The sequence below is a fragment of the Bufo bufo genome, chromosome 3 (genome assembly GCF_905171765.1).
Source record: "Bufo bufo chromosome 3, aBufBuf1.1, whole genome shotgun sequence".
Lineage (NCBI taxonomy): Eukaryota > Metazoa > Chordata > Amphibia > Anura > Bufonidae > Bufo > Bufo bufo.
This window is the reverse complement of record NC_053391.1, coordinates 86,108,296-86,128,704: the sequence shown is the minus strand read 5'-3', so window position 1 is coordinate 86,128,704 and position 20,409 is coordinate 86,108,296. Positions and strand designations below refer to the sequence as shown.

The 20,409-nt window shown below is 43.8% G+C and overlaps 1 protein-coding gene across 5 annotated transcripts in view; it reads right to left on the bottom strand.

Annotated features, from left to right (window-relative positions):
- ST3GAL6 (ST3 beta-galactoside alpha-2,3-sialyltransferase 6) overlaps positions 1-20,409 on the bottom strand; it is a 217,954-nt gene that overhangs the window by 67,924 nt on the left and 129,621 nt on the right. For all 5 annotated transcript variants that reach the window (XM_040423284.1, XM_040423279.1, XM_040423281.1 and 2 more), the window contains one exon: positions 14,613-14,678. In XM_040423284.1, the coding sequence (XP_040279218.1) occupies positions 14,613-14,678 (66 nt within the window). The remainder of the gene's footprint in view (positions 1-14,612; positions 14,679-20,409) is intronic.

The window sequence follows — 20,409 nt, the reverse complement described above, 5'->3', positions numbered from 1 at the left end:
GAGTACATCAACACCACAATTGGCAATGTTACCACAGAAAAGCAGATCACAATGTACCCAAATCAGAAACCATGGATGAACAAGAAGTGCAGCTTCTACTAAAGGCACGTAACATTGCCTTCAGATCAGGTGACGCTCAGGCCTACAGTACGTCAAGGGCAGACCTGAAGAGGGGCATCAAGAAGGCCAAGCACAGCTACAAGCTGAAGGTGGAGGAACAATTTGTTAACTCTGACCCACAATGCATGTGGCTGGGCATTTAAGGTCATCTCTGACTATAAGCTCAGCAATTCCACACAGACAGCCATGAATGTGTTCTCCCTCAACGAGCTAAATGATTTTTACGCACATTTTGACAAGGACAATAAGGAAAAGTTTGCCAAAACCCAACCCTCTGATGACTGCCGTACCTTTACTCTCACCATCACAGAGGTCCATAACGCACTGAGCAGTATCAACGCTCACAAGGCTGCTGGCCCCGACGGCATTCCTGGACGAGTGCTTCGAGCATGTGCTGAGCAGCTTGCAGGGGTCTTTACTAATATCTTCAACCGGTCGCTTGCCCAGGCAGTAGTACCAGCGTGCTTCAAGGCCATCTCTATTGTGCCAGTGCTGAAAAACACTCATCACCAATGTGCCTGAACGACTATAGCCCTGTAGCACTCACGCCTATAGTTATGAAGTGCTTTGAGCGACTGGTGCTGGCACACCTCAAGTTATGCTTGCCCCCCACACTGGATCCTCACCAATTTGCCTATCGAAGTACTCTCACACCTGGACAACAATAATACTTATACAAGAATGCTGTTTGTTGATTTCAGCTCAGCATTCAATACAGTCATTGCCTCCAAGTTGATCACTAAACTTGTGGATCTCTGAATCAGCAACCCTAACTGTAACTGGATCATGGACTTTTTGACCAACAGACCCCAGCATGTTATGTCAGGAAATAACTGTTCCTCCACCATCACACTCAACACTGGCACTCCACAGGGCTATGTGCTGAGCCCGTTCCTCTACTTCCTTTTCACCTATGACTGCAGGCCTAGGTATGGATCCAATTCCATCATTAAGTTTGCAGATGACACCATGGTGATTGGTCTCATTCCCGACAACGATGAGTCTGACTATAGGGAAGAGGTAAAGCACCTAGCTGTGTGGTGCGCTGACAATAACCTTCTCCTGAATACCAGCAAAACAAAAGAGCTCATTGTGGACTTCAGGAAGGAGAAGAGAGACACCCATGACCCCATCCACATAAATGGCATGGCTGTTGAACGGGTTTCCAGCTTTAAGTTCCTGGGGACCTACATCTCTGAGAATCTGTCCTGGTCAACCAACATCTCCAGCCTGGAGAGGAAGGCACATCAGCGCCTCTTTTTTATTTTTGAGGACACTGAAAAAAAAAAAACACCTATCTGTTGACATACTGGGTAACTTCTATCGCTGTGCGATAGAGAGCGTCCTGACCAACTGTGTTACAGTCTGGTATAGGGTTGGGCAAAATAAAAAATATTCCCACAATAACGATATTAAGAAATCTATCGCGATAACGATATATATCGCGATAACGATATATATCGCGATAACGATATATATCGCGATAACTGCTCATTTAGAAAAAAAAATACACTTAAAACATGTACTCGTGTTTCCTTGTTGCCCCCATACATTATAATGTCTCCTTGATGCCCCTATTCAGTAATATCTCTTAGTTGCCCACCAAGAACTGGGTCACCGTTCCCCCCAAATCTGATGGAGCGGTAATGTTTTAGTGTTTCCATAGTCTGAGAGCCATAGTTTTTTCAGTTTTTGGGCGATTATCTTGGGTAGGGTCTCATTTTTTGTGGGATGAGATGACGGTTTAATTGGCACTATTTTGGGGTGCATATGACTTTTTGATCGCTTGCCATTACACTTTTTGTGATGTAAGGTGACAAAAAATGGTTTATTTAGCACAGTTTTTATTTTTTACGGTGTTCATCTGAGGGGTTAGGTCATGTGATATTTTTATAGAGCCGGACGATACGGACGCGTCGATACCTAATATGTCAACTCCCCCCCCCCCCCCCCTATTTTTTCAACTTTATTTGGGGAAAATGACGTTTTTGTTTATTTTTACTTGAAACTTAAAATTTTTTGGGGGGAAAACTTTATTTTTTCAACTTTATTTTTGGGGCGTCTAGGCCCTCCCTGTGAGCGCCTGTATTCGGCGCATGCACAGTGAATGTCTGACAGCTTCCCTGCTCAGACATCTCCACTGCGCCTGTTCCTCGGAGCACTATGACGTCATCGCGCAGGCGCAGTGCAGATGTCTGAGCAGGGAAGCGGTCAGACATTCACTGCGCATGCGCCGAATACAGGCGCTCACAGGGAGGATCGCATTCAGGAGGAGATGGGCGGGCTGGAGGGACGCGCTGGGCGGCGGCAGTTTCTGAAGGTAGACGGAGCCTCTAGGTGCTAATGACGCCCCCATAGCACCTAGGGGCTCATTAGCACATTAATAAAAGTTCTTTTTTTAGCAAAACGGCTGCCCCAAAAGCAATTATATTAGGATGGTTGGGCAGAGCAGACACTAGCGGATCGCTAGTGTCTGACAGCTAAATATGTGAAACGAAGTGATAGAAACCCTTTAAGAAATCTATTGTCTGTCTGTTTTGAAATATAAATTATTATAAATTTGAGTATTTAGTACCACTACATACATAATGTATATCGTATTTACCAGACAGCCATCTGCCACACCTTTCTGCCAGTTATTAAGGGATTAAAACCCAGAGGAGTAGCAGGGCTGCAGCACTTACCGTAATAGAGAGGGCGCAGCTGCTTACCAAACAGAAACTGGCAGACAATCAAGAATATTCATGAATACAGTGTCAGGGTATTCAATGCATCATATGCATATCTGGAACCCGACACACAACAATGGGCACAAAGGAACCACGGCCAAATATTAAACCTCGCTGTGGAAAATTAATCAGCAGTGGGGGAGAGTCCTGACAGGCCGGCTCGTACAATACAGAGTGTTCCTAGAACATGTACAGACCTCCCCATAGTCACTGCATCAGCAGCAGCCTTGGTAGTGAGCCGCTCTGCATCGTACTGCGCTGCGCCATAGTGTCCACTGTCTTGGTTTAGAAAAGAGTTTAAAGCTACTTTTAACTGGGCATACCACTTGTGAGTCAGGTTGACCAAAATGGGTCAGTTTGCCCCCAGTTAGATTTTTACTCTACTGGATTCTTGTCCAATGCTACATTTTCCAACACACTGGTAAGGCGGTGGAAGAACCCCTGAAACCATACAATGAACACCACATTGAGCTGCATTTCAGATTGAAGAAAAGGCCATGTGTGCCAGACCTGCGCCTTACAGCTTCATCAGTGGGCAATTTCAAATGTGTGGCTACTGATATCAATGGAGCTTTGTGCAGACGGCTGGGCACTTGAGAACTGCCACGCACTTTATTATGATGTTACAGTGACCTAAGAAATATTTTCCACTTCTCACCACATCAACTCATAAGCAATGCAGAAGAATGTCCATGAAATTAGTCAATTAGTCACATGTGTATATGTAAACCACCCCTATCCTGGACAGACCTGCAAAAGGTAGACATACTTACCTCTTAGCAGCCTCCGCTGCCTCACTTGAGTCCACCGTTGTCAACATCTGCTTTGACACCACTGCAGCCAGTCACTGGCCGCAGCGGTGACCTGCTCCCCTTGCATCTTGTCAACTGTTCATATGATGCAAGGGGGGCAGGTCACCGCTGCAGGCAGCCATTGACTGCAGCAGCGTCAAAGTGGGTGTTGACAGTGGAGGACCTGAAAGAGGCAGCTGCAGGCGGGGAACGAAGGAGTTGGGACCCAGCATCAGAGTCATTCACTGAAAATACTTGGGTAAGTATCATATTTCGTTTTTTTGGAATCAGATATATACCTATGATTTCTTTTATATTTATTCCATTAGTTATTGTCAGTCACATTAGGTCTGGGATATATCTATACGGGGTCATTTCTGAACAGTTCTTTACGGATGTTGGAAGTTTTTCTATTCGGCTGCATCAAACACGAATGGCTCAAATGAATAGGTCAAACTAACGGAAATCTAAAAAGGGGTATTCCCATTTGGGACATTTATGGCATATTGATAGGCTATGACCTAAAAATCTGATAGGGGCTGGTCCCTATTTAAAAAATGGGGCCCTGCTGTGAATGGAGAGAGTGCCACGCGGCGCCTTCTCCAGTCACTGCGACTTCTGAAAATAGCTAAACCACAGACTGTTGCAACCAAAGAAAAATGACAATGAAAGATAACATCTAAATTGTAAATCTGAAAACAGATAACACAGATCCACCCCTGACAATAAGTGACAGGGACTGCTCGTCCCCCCAACTCCTGCACATACCCGAGCAGGACCACAACACTCTCCGATAGGAGTCAATGAGTCTGTGCTTATGTGCATGTGGCTCCTGCAAAGCAATTCTCTGGAAGCGTGGTCAGCTCCGCATTACACCTTTTAACCACCTCAGCCCCCAGTGCTTAACCCCTTAAGGACACAGCCTTTTTACACCTTAGGACCAGGCCATTTTTTGAAAATCTGACCAGAGTCCCTTTAAGTGCTGATAACTTTAAAACGGTTTGACTTATCCAGGCCGTTCTGAGATTGTTTTTTCGTCACATATTGTACTTCATGACACTGGTAAAATGGAGTAAAAAAAAAAATTTTTTTTGCACCAAAAAATACCTAATTTAACAATAATTTGAAAAAAATTTGCAAATTTCAAAGTTTCAGTTTCTCTACTTCTGTAATACATAGTAATACCCCCAAAAATTGTGATGACTTTACATTCCCCATATGTCTACTTCATGTTTGAATTGTTTTGGGAATGATATTTTATTTTTTGGGGATGTTATAAGGCTTAGAAGTTTAGAAGCAAATCTTGAAATTTTTCCGAAATTTACAAAAACTCAATTTCTAGGGACCAGTTCAGGTCTCAAGTCACTTTGCGAGGCTTACATTATAGAAACCACCCAAAAATGACCCCATCTAAGAAACTACACCCCTCAAGGTATTCAAAACTGATTTTACAAACTTTGTTAAGCCTTTAGGTGTTGCACAAGATTTAATGGAAAATAGAGATACAATTTCAAAATTTCACTTTTTTGGCAGATTTTCCATTTTAATATTTTTTTTCCAGTTACAAAGCAAGGGTTAACAGCCAAACAAAACTCATTATTTATGGCCCTAATTCTGTAGTTTACAGAAACACCCCATATGTGGTCGTAAACAGCTGTACGGGCACATGGCAGGGCGCAGAAGGAAAGGAACACCATATGGTTTTTGGAAGGCATATTTTGCTGGACTGGTTTTTTTGACACCATGTCCCATTTGAAGCCCCCCTGATGCACCCCTAGAGTAGAAACTCCAAAAAAGTGACCCCATTTTAGAAACTACGGGATAGGGTGGCAGTTTTGTTGGTACTAGTTTAGGGTACATATGATTTTTGGTTGCTCTATATTACACTTTTTGTGCGGCAAGGTAACAAGAAATAGCTTTTTTGGCACCGTTTTTTTTTTTTGTTATTTACAACATTCATCTGACAGGTTAGATCATGTGGTAATTTTATAGAGCAGGTTGTCACGGACGCGGAGATACCTAATATGTATACAATTTTTTTTTATTTATGTAAGTTTTACACAATGATTTCATTTTTAAAACCAAAAAAATGTTTTAGTGTCTCCATAGTCTAAGAGCCATAGTTTTTTCAGTTTTTGGGCGATTATCTTAAGTAGGGTCTCATTTTTTGCGGGATGAGATGACGGTTTGATTGGCATCTATTTTGGGGTGCATATGACTTTTTGATTGCTTGCTATTACACTTTTTGTGACGTAAGATGACAAAAAATGGCTTTTTTTACACCGTTTTTATTTTTATTTTTTTACGGTGGTCATCTGAGGGGTTAGATCATGTGATATTTTTATAGAGCCGGGCGATACGGACGCGGCGATACCTAATATGTATACTTTTTTTTTATTTATGTAAGTTTTACACAATGATTTCATTTTTGAAACAAAAAAAATCATGTTTTAGTGTTTCCATAGTCTAAGAGCCATAGTTTTTTCAGTTTTTGGGCGATTATCTTGGGTAGGGTATGATTTTTGCGGGATGAGATGACGGTTTGATTGTTACAATTTTGGCGTACATGCGACTTTTTTGATCACTTTTATTACCTTTTTTGGGAAGTAAGGTGGGCAAAATTTCAATTTCATCATAGTTTTTTATTTTTTATTTTTATGGTGTTCACCGTTCGGGTAAAGTAACATGACCGTTTTATAGATCAGGTCGTTACGGACGCGGCGATACCAAACATGTGTAGGGAATTTTATTTTTTTCATTTTTTATCAGTGATAAATGTGTTTTTTGATTTTTACTTTTTTTTCACTTTTATTCACTTTTTTTTGACCCAGACCCACTTGGTTCTTGAAGATCCAGTGGGTCTGATGTCTGAATAATACAGTACAGTACAATATATATTGTTCTGTACTGTATTTTACTTACACTGAACAGATCTATGCCATTCAGCACAGATCTGTTCAGCACCATGGACAGCAGGACGCCTGAGAGGCGTCCTGTTGCCATGGGAACCTTCCCCGTCTGCTCAGTACTGCTCAGAACTTCGCAGACGGGGAAGGGTAAGGAGTGGATCTCTCGGGGGGCTCTCTGGAGGCTCTCTCCCTCCCCATCGGGGGGCTGCAAAGGCACAGCAGCCCCCCGATGGGAGAGGGAGGGAGCTCCCTGCGCTGTTAACCTTTTCCATACAGCGGTCCGTATGGACCGCTGTATGGAAAGGGTTAAACGGCTGACATCGCATCGCAGATGTCAGCCGTTTATACCAGGGTGCCAGCAATGTGCTGGCACCCTGGTATCCCCACTAGACACCAACGATTATACAAGGGGAGGCGGGCGGGGGATCGCGATCCCGCCTGCCGCACCGCCCGCCTCCCGCACCGCCCACACCGCCCGCAACCCTCCCCCTGCACCTCCCGCCACCATAAAAATCATTCGGGGGTGCAGGGGGGGGTAAATAAAACTTTTTTTTTGGCATATAAAGTTTCTGATCCCTGCGGTCAGGGACTGCGGGGACCAGAAACTTCAGAAATCGCAGCAAACCGCAGGTCTGAATTGACCTGCGGTTTGCCGCGATCGCCGACATGGGGGGGTCACGGGACCCCCCCGCGCATTTAGCCTAGGTGCCTGCTCAATGATTTGAGCAGGCACCGGGTTCCGATCACTGCCAGCCGCACGGCAGTGATCGAAAATACACAGGGCGTACATGTACGCCCTGTGTCCTTAAGTACCAGGGCACAAGGGCGTACCTGTACGCCCTATGTCCTTAAGAGGTTAAACACCCTGAAAGACCAGGCCACTTTTTACACTTCTGACCTACACTACTTTCACCGTTTATTGCTCGGTCATGCAACTTACCACCCAAATGAATTTTACCTCCTTTTCTTCTCACTAATAGAGCTTTCATTTGGTGGTATTTCATTGCTGCTGACATTTTTACTTTTTTTGTTATTAATCGAAATTTAACGATTTTTTTGCAAAAAAATGACATTTTTCACTTTCAGTTGTAAAATTTTGCAAAAAAAAACGACATCCATATATAAATTTTGCTCTAAATTTATTGTTCTACATGTCTTTGATTAAAAAAAAATGTTTGGGTAAAAAAAAAATGGTTTGGGTAAAAGTTATAGCGTTTACAAACTATGGTACAAAAATGTGAATTTCCGCTTTTTGAAGCAGCTCTGACTTTCTGAGCACCTGTCATGTTTCCTGAGGTTCTACAATGGCCAGACAGTACAAACACCCCACAAATGACCCCATTCCGGAAAGTACACACCCTAAGGTATTCGCTGATGGGCATGGCGAGTTCATAGAACTTTTTATTTTTTGTCACAAGTTAGCGGAAAATGATGATTTTTTTCTTTTTTTTTTTTTTTCTTACAAAGTCTCATATTCCACTAACTTGTGACAAAAAATAAAAACTTCCATGAACTCACTATGCCCATCAGCGAATACCCTGGGGTCTCTTCTTTCCAAAATGGGGTCACTTGTGGGGTAGTTATACTGCCCTGGCATTCTAGGGGCCCAAATGTGTGGTAAGGAGTTTGAAATCAAATTCTGTAAAAAATGACGAGTGAAATCCGAAAGGTGCTCTTTGGAATGTGGGCCCCTTTGCCCACCTAGGCTGCAAAAAAGTGTCACACATCTGGTATCTCCGTATTCAGTAGAAGTTGGGGAATGTGTTTTGGGGTGTCTTTTTACATATACCCATGCTGGGTGAGATAAATATCTTGGTCAAATGCCAACTTTGTATAAAAAAATGGGAAAAGTTGTCTTTTGCCAAGATATTTCTCTCACCCAGCATGGGTGTATGTAAAATGACACCCCAAAACACATTCCCCACCTTCTCCTGAGTACGGAGATACCAGATGTGTGACACTTTTTTGCAGCCTAGGTGGGCAAAGGGGCCCATATTCCAAAGAGCACCTTTCGGATTTCACTCGTCATTTTTTACAGAATTTGATTTCAAACTCCTTACCACACATTTGGGCCCCTAGAATGCCAGGGCAGTATAACTACCCCACAAGTGACCCCATTTTGGAAAGAAGAGACCCCAGGGTATTCGCTGATGGGCATAGTGAGTTCATGGAAGTTTTTATTTTTTGTCACAAGTTAGTGGAATATGAGACTTTGTATGAAAAAAAAAAAAAAAAGAATTCATCATCATTTTCCACTAACTTGTGACAAAAAATAAAAAATTCTAGGAACTCGCCATGCCCCTCACGGAATACCTTGGGGTGTCTTCTTTCCAAAATGGGGTCACTTGTGGGGTAGTTATACTGCCCTGGCATTTTCCAGGGGCCCTAATGTGTGGTAAGTAGGTAAATGACCAGTGAAATCCGAAAGGTGCTCTTTGGAATGTGGGCCCCTTTGCCCACCTAGGCTGCAAAAAAGTGTCACACATCTGGTATCGCCGTATTCAGGAGACGTTGGGGAATGTGTTTTGGGGTGTCTTTTTACATATACCCATGCTGGGTGAGATAAATATCTTGGTCAAATGCCAACTTTGTATAAAAAAATGGGAAAAGTTGTCTTTTGCCAAGATATTTCTCTCACCCAGCATGGGTATATGTAAAATGACACCCCAAAACACATTCCCCACCTTCTCCTGAGTACGGAGATACCAGATGTGTGACACTTTTTTGCAGCCTAGGTGGGCAAAGGGGCCCATATTCCAAAGAGCACCTTTCGGATTTCACTCGTCATTTTTTACAGAATTTGATTTCAAACTCCTTACCACACATTTGGGCCCCTAGAATGCCAGGGCAGTATAACTACCCCACAAGTGACCCCATTTTGGAAAGAAGAGACCCCAGGGTATTCGCTGATGGGCATAGTGAGTTCATGGAAGTTTTTATTTTTTGTCACAAGTTAGTGGAATATGAGACTTTGTTTGAAAAAAAAAAAAAAAAAAAAAATCATCATTTTCCACTAACTTGTGACAAAAAATAAAAATTCTAGGAACTCGCCATGCCCCTCACGGAATACCTTGGGGTGTCTTCTTTCCAAAATGGGGTCACTTGTGGGGTAGTTATACTGCCCTGGCATTTTCCAGGGGCCCTAATGTGTGGTAAGTAGGTAAATGACCAGTGAAATCCGAAAGGTGCTCTTTGGAATGTGGGCCCCTTTGCCCACCTAGGCTGCAAAAAAGTGTCACACATCTGGTATCGCCGTATTCAGGAGACGTTGGGGAATGTGTTTTGGGGTGTCTTTTTACATATACCCATGCTGGGTGAGAGAAATATCTTGGCAAAAGACAACTTTTTCCATTTTTTTATACAAAGTTGGCATTTGACCAAGATATTTATCTCACCCAGCATGGGTATATGTAAAATGACACCCCAAAACACATTGCCCAACTTCTCCTGAGTACGGCGATACCAGATGTGTGACACTTTTTTGCAGCCTAGATGCGCAAAGGGGCCCAAATTCCTTTTAGGAGGGCATTTTTAGACATTTGGATACCAGACTTCTTCTCACGCTTTGGGGCCCCTAGAATGCCAGGGCAGTATAAATACCCCACATGTGACCCCATTTTGGAAAGAAGACACCCCAAGGTATTCAATGAGGGGCATGGCGAGTTCATAGAAATTTTTTTTTTTTGGCACAAGTTAGCGGAAATTGATATTTTTTATTTTTTTCTCACAAAGTCTCCCGTTCCGCTAACTTGGGACAAAAATTTCAATCTTTCATGGACTCAATATGCCCCTCACGGAATACCTGGGGGTGTCTTCTTTCCGAAATGGGGTCACATGTGGGGTATTTATACTGCCCTGGCATTCTAGGGGCCCTAAAGCGTGAGAAGAAGTCTGGAATATAAATGTCTAAAAAATTTTACGCATTTGGATTCCGTGAGGGGTATGGTGAGTTCATGTGAGATTTTATTTTTTGTCACAAGTTAGTGGAATATGTGACTTTGTAAGAAAAAAAAAAAATTCCGCTAACTTGGGCCAAAAAAAAGACTGAATGCAGCCTTACAGAGGGGGGGGGATCAATGACAGGGGGGTGATCAATGACAGGGGGGGTGATCAATGACAGGGGGGTGATCAGGGAGTCTATATGGGGTGATCACCCAACGGTCATTGATCACCCCCCTGTAAGGCTGCATTCAGACGTCCGTATGATTTTTACGGATCCGATCAGTCTATCAGTGGATCCGTAAAAATCATGCGGACATCTGAATGGAGCTTTACAGGGGGGTGATCAATGACAGAGGGGTAATCAATGACAGGGGGGTGATCAGGGAGTCTATATGGGGTGATCACCACAGTCATTGATCACTCCCCTGTAAGGCTGCATTCAGACGTCCGTATGATTTTTACGGATCCGATCAGTCTATCAGTGGATCCGTAAAAATCATGCGGACATCTGAATGGAGCTTTACAGGGGGGTGATCAATGACAGAGGGGTAATCAATGACAGGGGGGTGATCAGGGAGTCTATATGGGGTGATCACCACAGTCATTGATCACTCCCCTGTAAGGCTGCATTCAGACGTCCGTATGATTTTTACGGATCCGATCAGTCTATCAGTGGATCCGTAAAAATCATGCGGACATCTGAATGGAGCTTTACAGGGGGGTGATCAATGACAGGGGGGTAATCAATGACAGGGGGGTGATCAGGGAGTCTATATGGGGTGATCACCACAGTCATTGATCACTCCCCTGTAAGGCTGCATTCAGACGTCCGTATGATTTTTACGGATCCGATCAGTCTATCAGTGGATCCGTAAAAATCATGCGGACATCTGAATGGAGCTTTACAGGGGGTTGATCAATGACAGAGGGGTAATCAATGACAGGGGGGTGATCAGGGAGTCTATATGGGGTGATCACCACAGTCATTGATCACTCCCCTGTAAGGCTGCATTCAGACGTCCGTATGATTTTTACGGATCCGATCAGTCTATCAGTGGATCCGTAAAAATCATGCGGACATCTGAATGGAGCTTTACAGGGGGGTGATCAATGACAGGGGGTAATCAATGACAGGGGGGTGATCAGGGAGTCTATATGGGGTGATCAAGGGCTAATAAGGGGTTAATAAGTGACGGGGGGGGGGGGGGGGTGTAGTGTAGTGGTGCTTGGTGCAACATATTACTGAGCTGCCTGTGTCCTCTGGTGGTCGATCCAAACAAAGGGGACCACCAGAGGACCAGGTAGCAGGTATATTAGACGCTGTTATCAAAACAGCGTCTAATATACCTGTTAGGGGTTAAAAAAATCACATCTCCAGCCTGCCAGCGAACGATCGCCGCTGGCAGGCTGGAGATCCACTCGCTTACCTTCCGATCCTGTGAACGCGCGCGCCTGTGTGCGCGCGTTCACAGGAAATCTCGCGTCTCGCGAGAGGACGCACCGGCGCGTCCACCCAGAACAACAGGACCGCCGCAAAGACGCAATCCTGCGTACGGCGGTCCTGAGGAGGTTAAGCAAACAAACACCTCAAATATTAATTTAAGTCATTTTACAAAAATGCACAGCCGCCAGCTGATAATGGTTCTAAAGAACAGGATTTACATCGGTTTTGTCACAAACAAACCTTTTTAATCATTCACCGCCGGTTCGCCACTACTGTGATGCTCGACACTATTCTGAAAAGCTGATTCTGTTCTTTCCAATTTCCATTTCCTCAACAAACACAGATTACCAGGAATTGAACAAAGTAAGCCAACATGGCAATCGCTGCGGATGTAGGATGATAGCAGTAATGCACACGGCAGCGGGACTCTGCACAAAACGCAGCAGTGCTAGGAAGCAGTAAAGAGGTTTCCTGACATATTACGTCATTTATGTTCCCATTTTATCAAGATATTAAACTTTTCAATATACTTACCTTATCAAATCATGCACCTTCCAACACTGGTCTGCTCAGTACGCCACTGCTACATATCTGCTCTCATGTATCATGTGATTGAGGAAGCCAATCACTACCCGCCATGGGGACGTGAAGGCCATAGTGACATCACATTCCTCTGGTGAACATTGGACACCACACAGTAACAGGGTATGAAGTCTTTATGTGTGGGTGCAAACACGTATCAGTGGGGAGGGTTGAATAGACCAGAGGCGCAGAACAGGCAAAAATCTGTGTACTATGGAGTACGGCAGTCCTATAGAGGAGGAATGGATTGGCGTGGGACATGCAAGACCTGCCTCCCAGCAGTGGTGACCCCGCCAAGTAGACTCATATCCTGTGGAGAGAGGATATCTTTCTAAGTTGGCACAATAGTTTTAACCAGAGAGCGACCAAAAAGAGCGTCTCTCACTCCTGAGGATGCAGCAGGTCTGTAAATTGAACAGAAAGCTCATTGAATGTTAAAGGGGAACTAAAGCCACAATCCACACACAAAAGAAAAGAACAAATCTCCTCATGTCGTTATTTGCTTTTGTTTCGTCACAATGGGAGAAAAATACAATGGAAAAGCAGAGCATTATCCTATCAGGCTGCAGCCATGTCTACTACCCCGACATCTGCCCCCTCTGTCCACGTGAGCCAGGAGATATCGTAGGAGGAGGCAGAGTTTAGTGCACAGAACTATTGTCTACACAGCTCTTGTTCTCTGATATCAGCCAGTATCATACAACTGTATACTGATGATAATATATATATATATACATACACACATGAGGTACACCGTAAATAAAAACAGAACACTAATCATGTTCATATCTTCCCGACATCCGCTGTACATGTTCTCTCTCCTCTTTTTTATTTTTTGCATGTTTTATCTGCAGTGACAACAAAGCATTAAAAGGTGCCCACTGAAATCCTAAATCCTGCAGCGGTCCGCAAATAACGAATGCCGTCCGTGTGCCTTCCGCAATTTGCGGAACGGAACAGGAGGCCCATTATAGAGATGCCTATTGTCCGCAAAACGGACAAGAATAGGACAGGACTCATAATTTTTGCAGGGTCATGGAACGAAGCAACGGATGCTGACAGCACACAGAGTGCTGTCCGCATCTCTTGCGGACCCATTGAAAAGCTGCAGATGGTCATGACATACTGGGACTTGTCATTTTACAACAGGACATACATCTATTTAGTGTAAAAGTGAAAATGCAATGTTTTTGCAAAAGTTTGCTTTTCCCTGGGTCTTGATATAAGGGCCTATGTTCTTACGTTCCTAAGTTATTGCTATTAGAGGTTTATTAATAAACCTGAAGTGGGTGTTACCAGTTGTCCCTGCATAGTTTGACATTGGTAGCACATGGACACACTTGGAACTGGTAATGCATATATTTCTAGTGGCAATAACTGAAGAACAGGAACAATATAGAGTCATATGAAAAGATGCTCCAGAATAATTATTGCATGGAGAAAACATTATTTAGTAAAACAGACATCTCAGGGGGGCGAAAGGTCCTCTTTTACTTCCTGAAGAGTGGCATTCTGTACTTTCAGTAAAGCTCTGAAAACTACAAATCCCATGATGCCCCAAGTCATTACTATGTACAGTATGTGACCGATGACGTGCCGTGCACTGGAAGAGTTATTTTGCAGAGATAGAGGACGTCATAACCAGAAGGAAGAGAAGACGGTCATGTAACTTGACCAGGGTTTAAGCTATTTTCACACTAATGTTAAAACTATCCAGCAGACAGTTCCAGCAGAGTTCATCTCATCAGGCATAGCTAGATACTGCCTTTCCTCGCCAGAGCCCATTGATTATAATGGGACCCAGAGGGGACCCGGCCTGTTTCCGGCATTAGTGGTAGGATTTGGGCGGCCAAAAAACGGTGCTTGCACTAATGTTGGAAAAAGGCCAGATCCCATTATTGTTAATGGTGCCTGTAGGTGCTCCAGTCCGTTTTGGCTATGCTGGATATGATGAAGTCCGTTCTGGCCTGCAGGATAGATGTAACATTAGTGTCAAACTAGCCTTGGGAGGAATTATCATTAAAACAAGTACATGAAAAAATAGTCTGAGTCTAAGAATAATGGCAAAGCCTCAAGAAGACCAGTGATCACTTACTTCAAGAGGATGTGGAACTTTTCATTGTAACAAGACTTGTATTCTTTGACTGGATCTGTGGATAACCTGCAAAGAAGAAAACACATTTTAAAACACATGAACAGCCCTAATTTATACTTCATTCTTGCAAACGCTTCTATCCATGAGCAATATCAGATGTTATAAATGTTAACAAAACGTTAAAACAAAGACCGGGAAAGAACGGCGGCATCTTACAATTTATTCATATAGTGGGAAGAACAGTCATGATACAAGACAAGTGTAAAGCGAAATGACCATGTCTAATGACTATAGGACCATCGCCTATGAATCATCACACCAATGGGACAAAGTAGTATTGAACACACGGCCCAAAGCCGGTAACACTGCACTAGTCACCAAGGACTCCACACATAATAACTATTACTCCTTTACATAATATCTGAAAGATGCTCAGAGTAATAAAATGTCTTTGTTTAGTGCTTTGTTTCCTAGACACCAGACACATCAATTTGTTCTAATTGCTCTGTCTTTCAAATAACTTTTTAAGGTGTATTTACACTGCACCGATGAGCAGAAGATTGTCAGGAAGAAAGCGTTTCTTCCAGACAGTCGGCTGCTCGTTAAGTGGAGGTAAAGCACTGCATTGACCTGCAGAGATCTCCTCCGCAGTATGAGGACGAGGGACTGCTATTGCTATCGCTCATCCTGTTTCTGGGCAGCATAGTTCTGTTTAGACAGCGCAATTTGCTGCCCATAAACGACAATTTCGGCATTCTCATGGACGACTGTTTCACCTAATGAACGAGCATTTGTCTCGTTCATTGGGTGATCTGCGGCACCTTTACACGGGCAGATTATCAGGAATGAGTGTTCGTAGGAACGCTGGTTCTGATGATCTAACCGTGGAAATCCAGCATAATGTACTGTCCAGGATTAGAGACAAGGGCTGCCCCATTGAAAGGCTAAGGACACCGTTGCTGGAGGCATTTTTTATTGCACTGTATGGATATTGGTGAGAATTTTTTTTTCTAAAAGGTCCTTTGGAAAAAGTTTCTATAGTTTGCAATGTTTTAGCGATTCAGCTCTGTTGCCCCTTTCTCTGCTCTCCGGAGTGCTCATAAACATTCATTTAGCCTGAATTCTTATCAATCTGATCCAATAACGGTATGATACAATAATAATGCACCTAAATGTGTCCATAGTCTTTAAAAGGCGATTTTCCAGTAGTTAGATACTGGTGACCTAACCAGAGGCTAGGTGGTCAATATCAGATTGGTGGGGGTCCAACCCTCGGCACACACAGTAATCAGCTGTTTTGAGAAATCTCCGGAAACTATATAGTCAAAGTCTCTGGACAAAGCAGCTCATCGCCCAGTCACCTGAATGGGAGCGGAGGTGCAGTACCCTGGCATGGCCACCACACAGTGGAGGGAACCTTGTGTTTCCGGCATCTGATCGGTTGATGTGTGCCAGGTGTCGGTCCCTCATCGATCAGATATTGACCTATCCTAAGCAGGGCTGTGGAGTCGGAGTCGAGGAGTCGGGGGAAATTTTGGGTACCTGGAGTCGGAGTCGGCAAACAATGCACCGACTCCTACTAAATTTAGATTGGAATAAAAAAAAAAAAAGCAAGTTTAAATGTCCCAATTCACAAAAAGTTATAATTAATGACTTCTCTACTGTAAGAATAAAGACCAATGCATGCAGTGCCTCACGTAACCGCAAAACGAACACGTTACGTGACCGTGAAGAAGCATGCTTTTCATGTGCTTCACTATATGGCACGCAACGCACAATTAGGAGCTGCAATACTTATACTTTCCATAGTGTTGTGTTCTGCTTTTACAGGGAACGCAGCGTCCATGTGTAACCTAGCCTCTCACTGATAAGGGATTAAATAAATATGTTTTTTGCAGGACTAGAGAGTGAGACACTTGTATAAGTGAAGGGAATGGAGGGCCAATAGTTCAAGACTGAAGCTGTAAACCATTGGAAAAACTGCTGTCATTTAGCTAAGGCTATAAAAACTTGTAAACTCCCATTGTTAGCTTAAACTTTAAACATGACTATGGGATTCTCCTAGGAAAATCATGTTTTAGAATAAATGCCCCTTCCTGGATCCTCCCACTGCCCTATCTTCAGCAGCAGATAAATTCCTGTAAAGATCCTGTTCCTGATGTTTATGCCTGCTGCTACTATCCAGCCACTTGATTGATTAATACAATTTTTTTTATAAAACTTTGTTTTCATTGTGTTTGTCTTTTGCTTAAACTGTGCAATACAGTAGACTGTTGGCTTCCCAGCCAGTAGTCCTGTGGTAGGTTGCGTTTCTTTCCCTCAAGGAATGTATAAAATACATTCGCATATTAATACAGAGGAGTCGGGGAGTCGGAAGTACATAAAACTAAGGAGTCGGAACATTTATCTACCGACTCCACAGCCCTGATCCTAAGTATGGTCCATAAATATCGAAGTATCCAAAAGCCCTTCAAGCATTTTATCACAAAACATTCTCTTTGGCCGAAGCTGTCTAAGGGTATACTCAGACACGGTGGGTGATTTCCAGGACAGATTCTGCACTGAAAATTGGCAACAAATATAAGTGAACAGGGTTTTCCAAGTGTGAAATATGCAGCAATTTCCAACCGTACCATATGCAGATTTTCAAAAAAAAAAAATTTACAGCAAAAAAACAAGATGAATCTGAACCAATAAATTAATTCAAATCGATTCTTCTCATCAGCAGGACATCACACATGGGAGGTGCGTACCCTGAGCAGGCGCTGCGGTAGATTGTCAGGGCCGGGTTAAATGTGCAGCCGCGTCAATCTAGCAGCAGGTGGGCGCTTCTACACCTTGCTGGGACAGACCCTCACAGGTGAAGAAGTCCTGCTGATGAGATGAACGCAGTTGTTAGACTCGATTTGCTCGCCCCTTTTCTGAACACACAATAATGCTAGGACTACACGGCGACCTCGGCCAAGACACAGCCGAAGATCTCAGTGTAGGGCTGTCAGCCTCACAACTATGGAAAGTAAATGGAATCGGGTTATGACCCACTATTCCTGCAAAAAATCCTAACCTGCTGGATTTCTTGCGTTTGCTGTGTCATGTTAGCTTTCAGGAGTTTCGATGCCGGCAGAGCTACACTGAGATCTCTAGCCAGGCAGCATGCGTCGCTGGCACAGTCACCGCTTTACCCTCGCCTAAGGGTTTTTAATTTAAAAATGTTGCATAAAGATAAGCATAATGAATATAAATGGAAGGCAAGCCGTAGGTCATAAGAGGTAAGCAACAATAATTACATTATTAATTTGTCATTTATACAGTGCCATACTCTTCAGTGGAGATGTACAAAGGGGATGAATGAATACATGCACAAATACAACACAGATAAGCAGAACAGCCATTGCAGTACAGTAGGAGAGAGCCCTGCCCAAACAAGCTTACAGTCTACAGGGATCAGGGGTATAGATAATGAGCCAGCTGGTAGTGAAGGAAATCATATGGCACACTACAGGATATGAATCTCTAGATGAAGAGAAGTGTGCCTGATGTTTTGTAGTGGTGAATTGCACAAGAGTGGGGAGACATGTTAGAATCCTTAAGGCTAAGTTCACACTCGCGTTTGGTGCGGATCCGTCATGGATCTGCACAGACGGATCCGTTCAGATAATACAACCGTCTGCATCCGTTCAGAACTGATCCGTTTGTATTATCTTTTACATAGCCAAGACGGATCCGTTTTCTATTGTGCCAGATTGTGTCATAGAAAATGGATCGGTCCCCATTGTCTTACATTGTGTGCCAGGACGGATCCGTTTGGCTCAGTTTCGTCAGACGGACACCAAAGCACTGCAGGCAGCGTTTTGGTGTCCACCTCCAGAGCGGAATGGAGACTGAATGGAGCCAAACTTATGCATTCTGAGCGGATCCTTATCCATTCAGAATGCATTAGGGCAAAACTGATCCGTTTTGGACCGCTTGTGAGAGCCCTGAACGGATCTCACAAACGGAAAGCCAAAATGCCAGTGTGAAAGTAGCCTAAAGGGGTTGTCCAGCTTTTAGATGAGGTAGTGAGTTCCCGAGTAAGGGAGAGGTACGTGAGAAATCTTGTAGTCAATTGTGTAAAGAAAAGATGAGAGGAGAACAGAGGAGGAGGTCCTGTGAGGATCTGAGATGGCCACCACACAATGGATGGAGCCTTCTGCTTCTCTCTCTGGCCATTGTTAGGTTTCCAGCACCAGCAGCTACTGGTGGGGGTGTTCAGGGTTCCGATCTTGCTATGACAATCCCTTGAAGAAGACCCTAAAGATTTGCAGTTTATGCAAACCCCACCCACAAGGGGCCATTTTGGGGGGTTCCTGGGGCACAGCATAAATATCTCAGTTTCGGTTATTTAAATGTTGGTAACTGGTAAAGGTTATTTGATGCACACTATGAGAGAAATGTACTGAATTGTGGGTTTAGGGTACTTTCACACTAGCGGTATTCTTTTCCGGCATAGAGTTCCGTCCTAGGGGCTCAATATCAGAAAAGAACTGATCAGTTTTATCCTAATGCATTCTGAATGGAGAGTAATCCGTTCAGGATCCATCAGGATGTCTTCAGTTCAGTTTTTTTGCCTTTTCAGGACGGAGATAATACTGCAGCATGCTGCGGTTTTAGGATACTTTCACACTGGCGTTCGGTGCCGATCCGTCTTGTATCTGCACAGACGGATCCGCACCAATAATGCAAACGCTTGTATCCGTTAATGACGGATCCGTTTGCATTATTCATAAAAAAAAAAGTCTAAGTCAAAACGGGTCTGTCTTGACTTACATTGAAAGTCAATGGGGGACGGATCCATTTTCAATTGCACCATATTGTGTCAGTGAAAAACCCCCATTGACTTCCATTGTAAGTCAGGACGGATCCGTTTGGCTCTGCATAGTCAGACGGTCACCAAAACGCTGCAAGCTGCGTTTTAGTGTCCGCCTCAAAAATGCAACGGAGGCGAAACGCAGCCAAATTGATGCCCTGAAACGGATCTCACAAGCGGACCCAAAAAAGCCAGTGTGAAAGTAGCCTTATCTCCGTCCTAAAGTCCAGAACAAGTGCCGGAATGCTGGCATTTTTTCCCATTGAAATGCATTAATGCCAGATCCGGCCCCGAGTGTTCCGGCAAAAACAGATCCGTTTTTGCAGTCTGCGCATGCTCAGACCGCAAAAAATGTGAAAAAAAATAAATGCCGGATCAGTTTTTCCGAGAGACGGATCCGGCATTTCAATGCATTTGTCAGACGATCAGGATCCTGATCGTCTGACAAATGCCATCAGTTTGCATACGTTTTGACGGATCCGGCAGGCAGTTCTGGCGACGGAACTGCCTGATGGAATCCTCTGCCGCAAGTGTGAAAGTACCCTTACCCTTTTAAGACCTTATACACACACATGATTTGGTCAGTATTTGTAAGAGAAGACCAGTTTTCTCTGTTGGTTAACAAACACTAATGCAAAATGTAAAAAAAAAAAAATTCATAAACTTAACCACTACTTGTTGATTACTATGGGTCTGTGTGTGACACAGGAAATAAAGGGGTTGTCTCATCATGGACAATGGGAGCATATCGCTAGGATATGCCCCCATTGTCTTATAGGTGTGGTCCCACCGCTGGAACCCGCACCTATATCGAGAATGGGGCTCCGCAAGTGAAGGAGGGCACACTGAGCTTGCGTAGCCGCCCTCCATTCATTTTCTATGGGGCCGGCGAAAATAGCCGAGCACTGTCCCATAGAAATTAATGGGAGCGGGGGCCGCGCATGTGCGGTA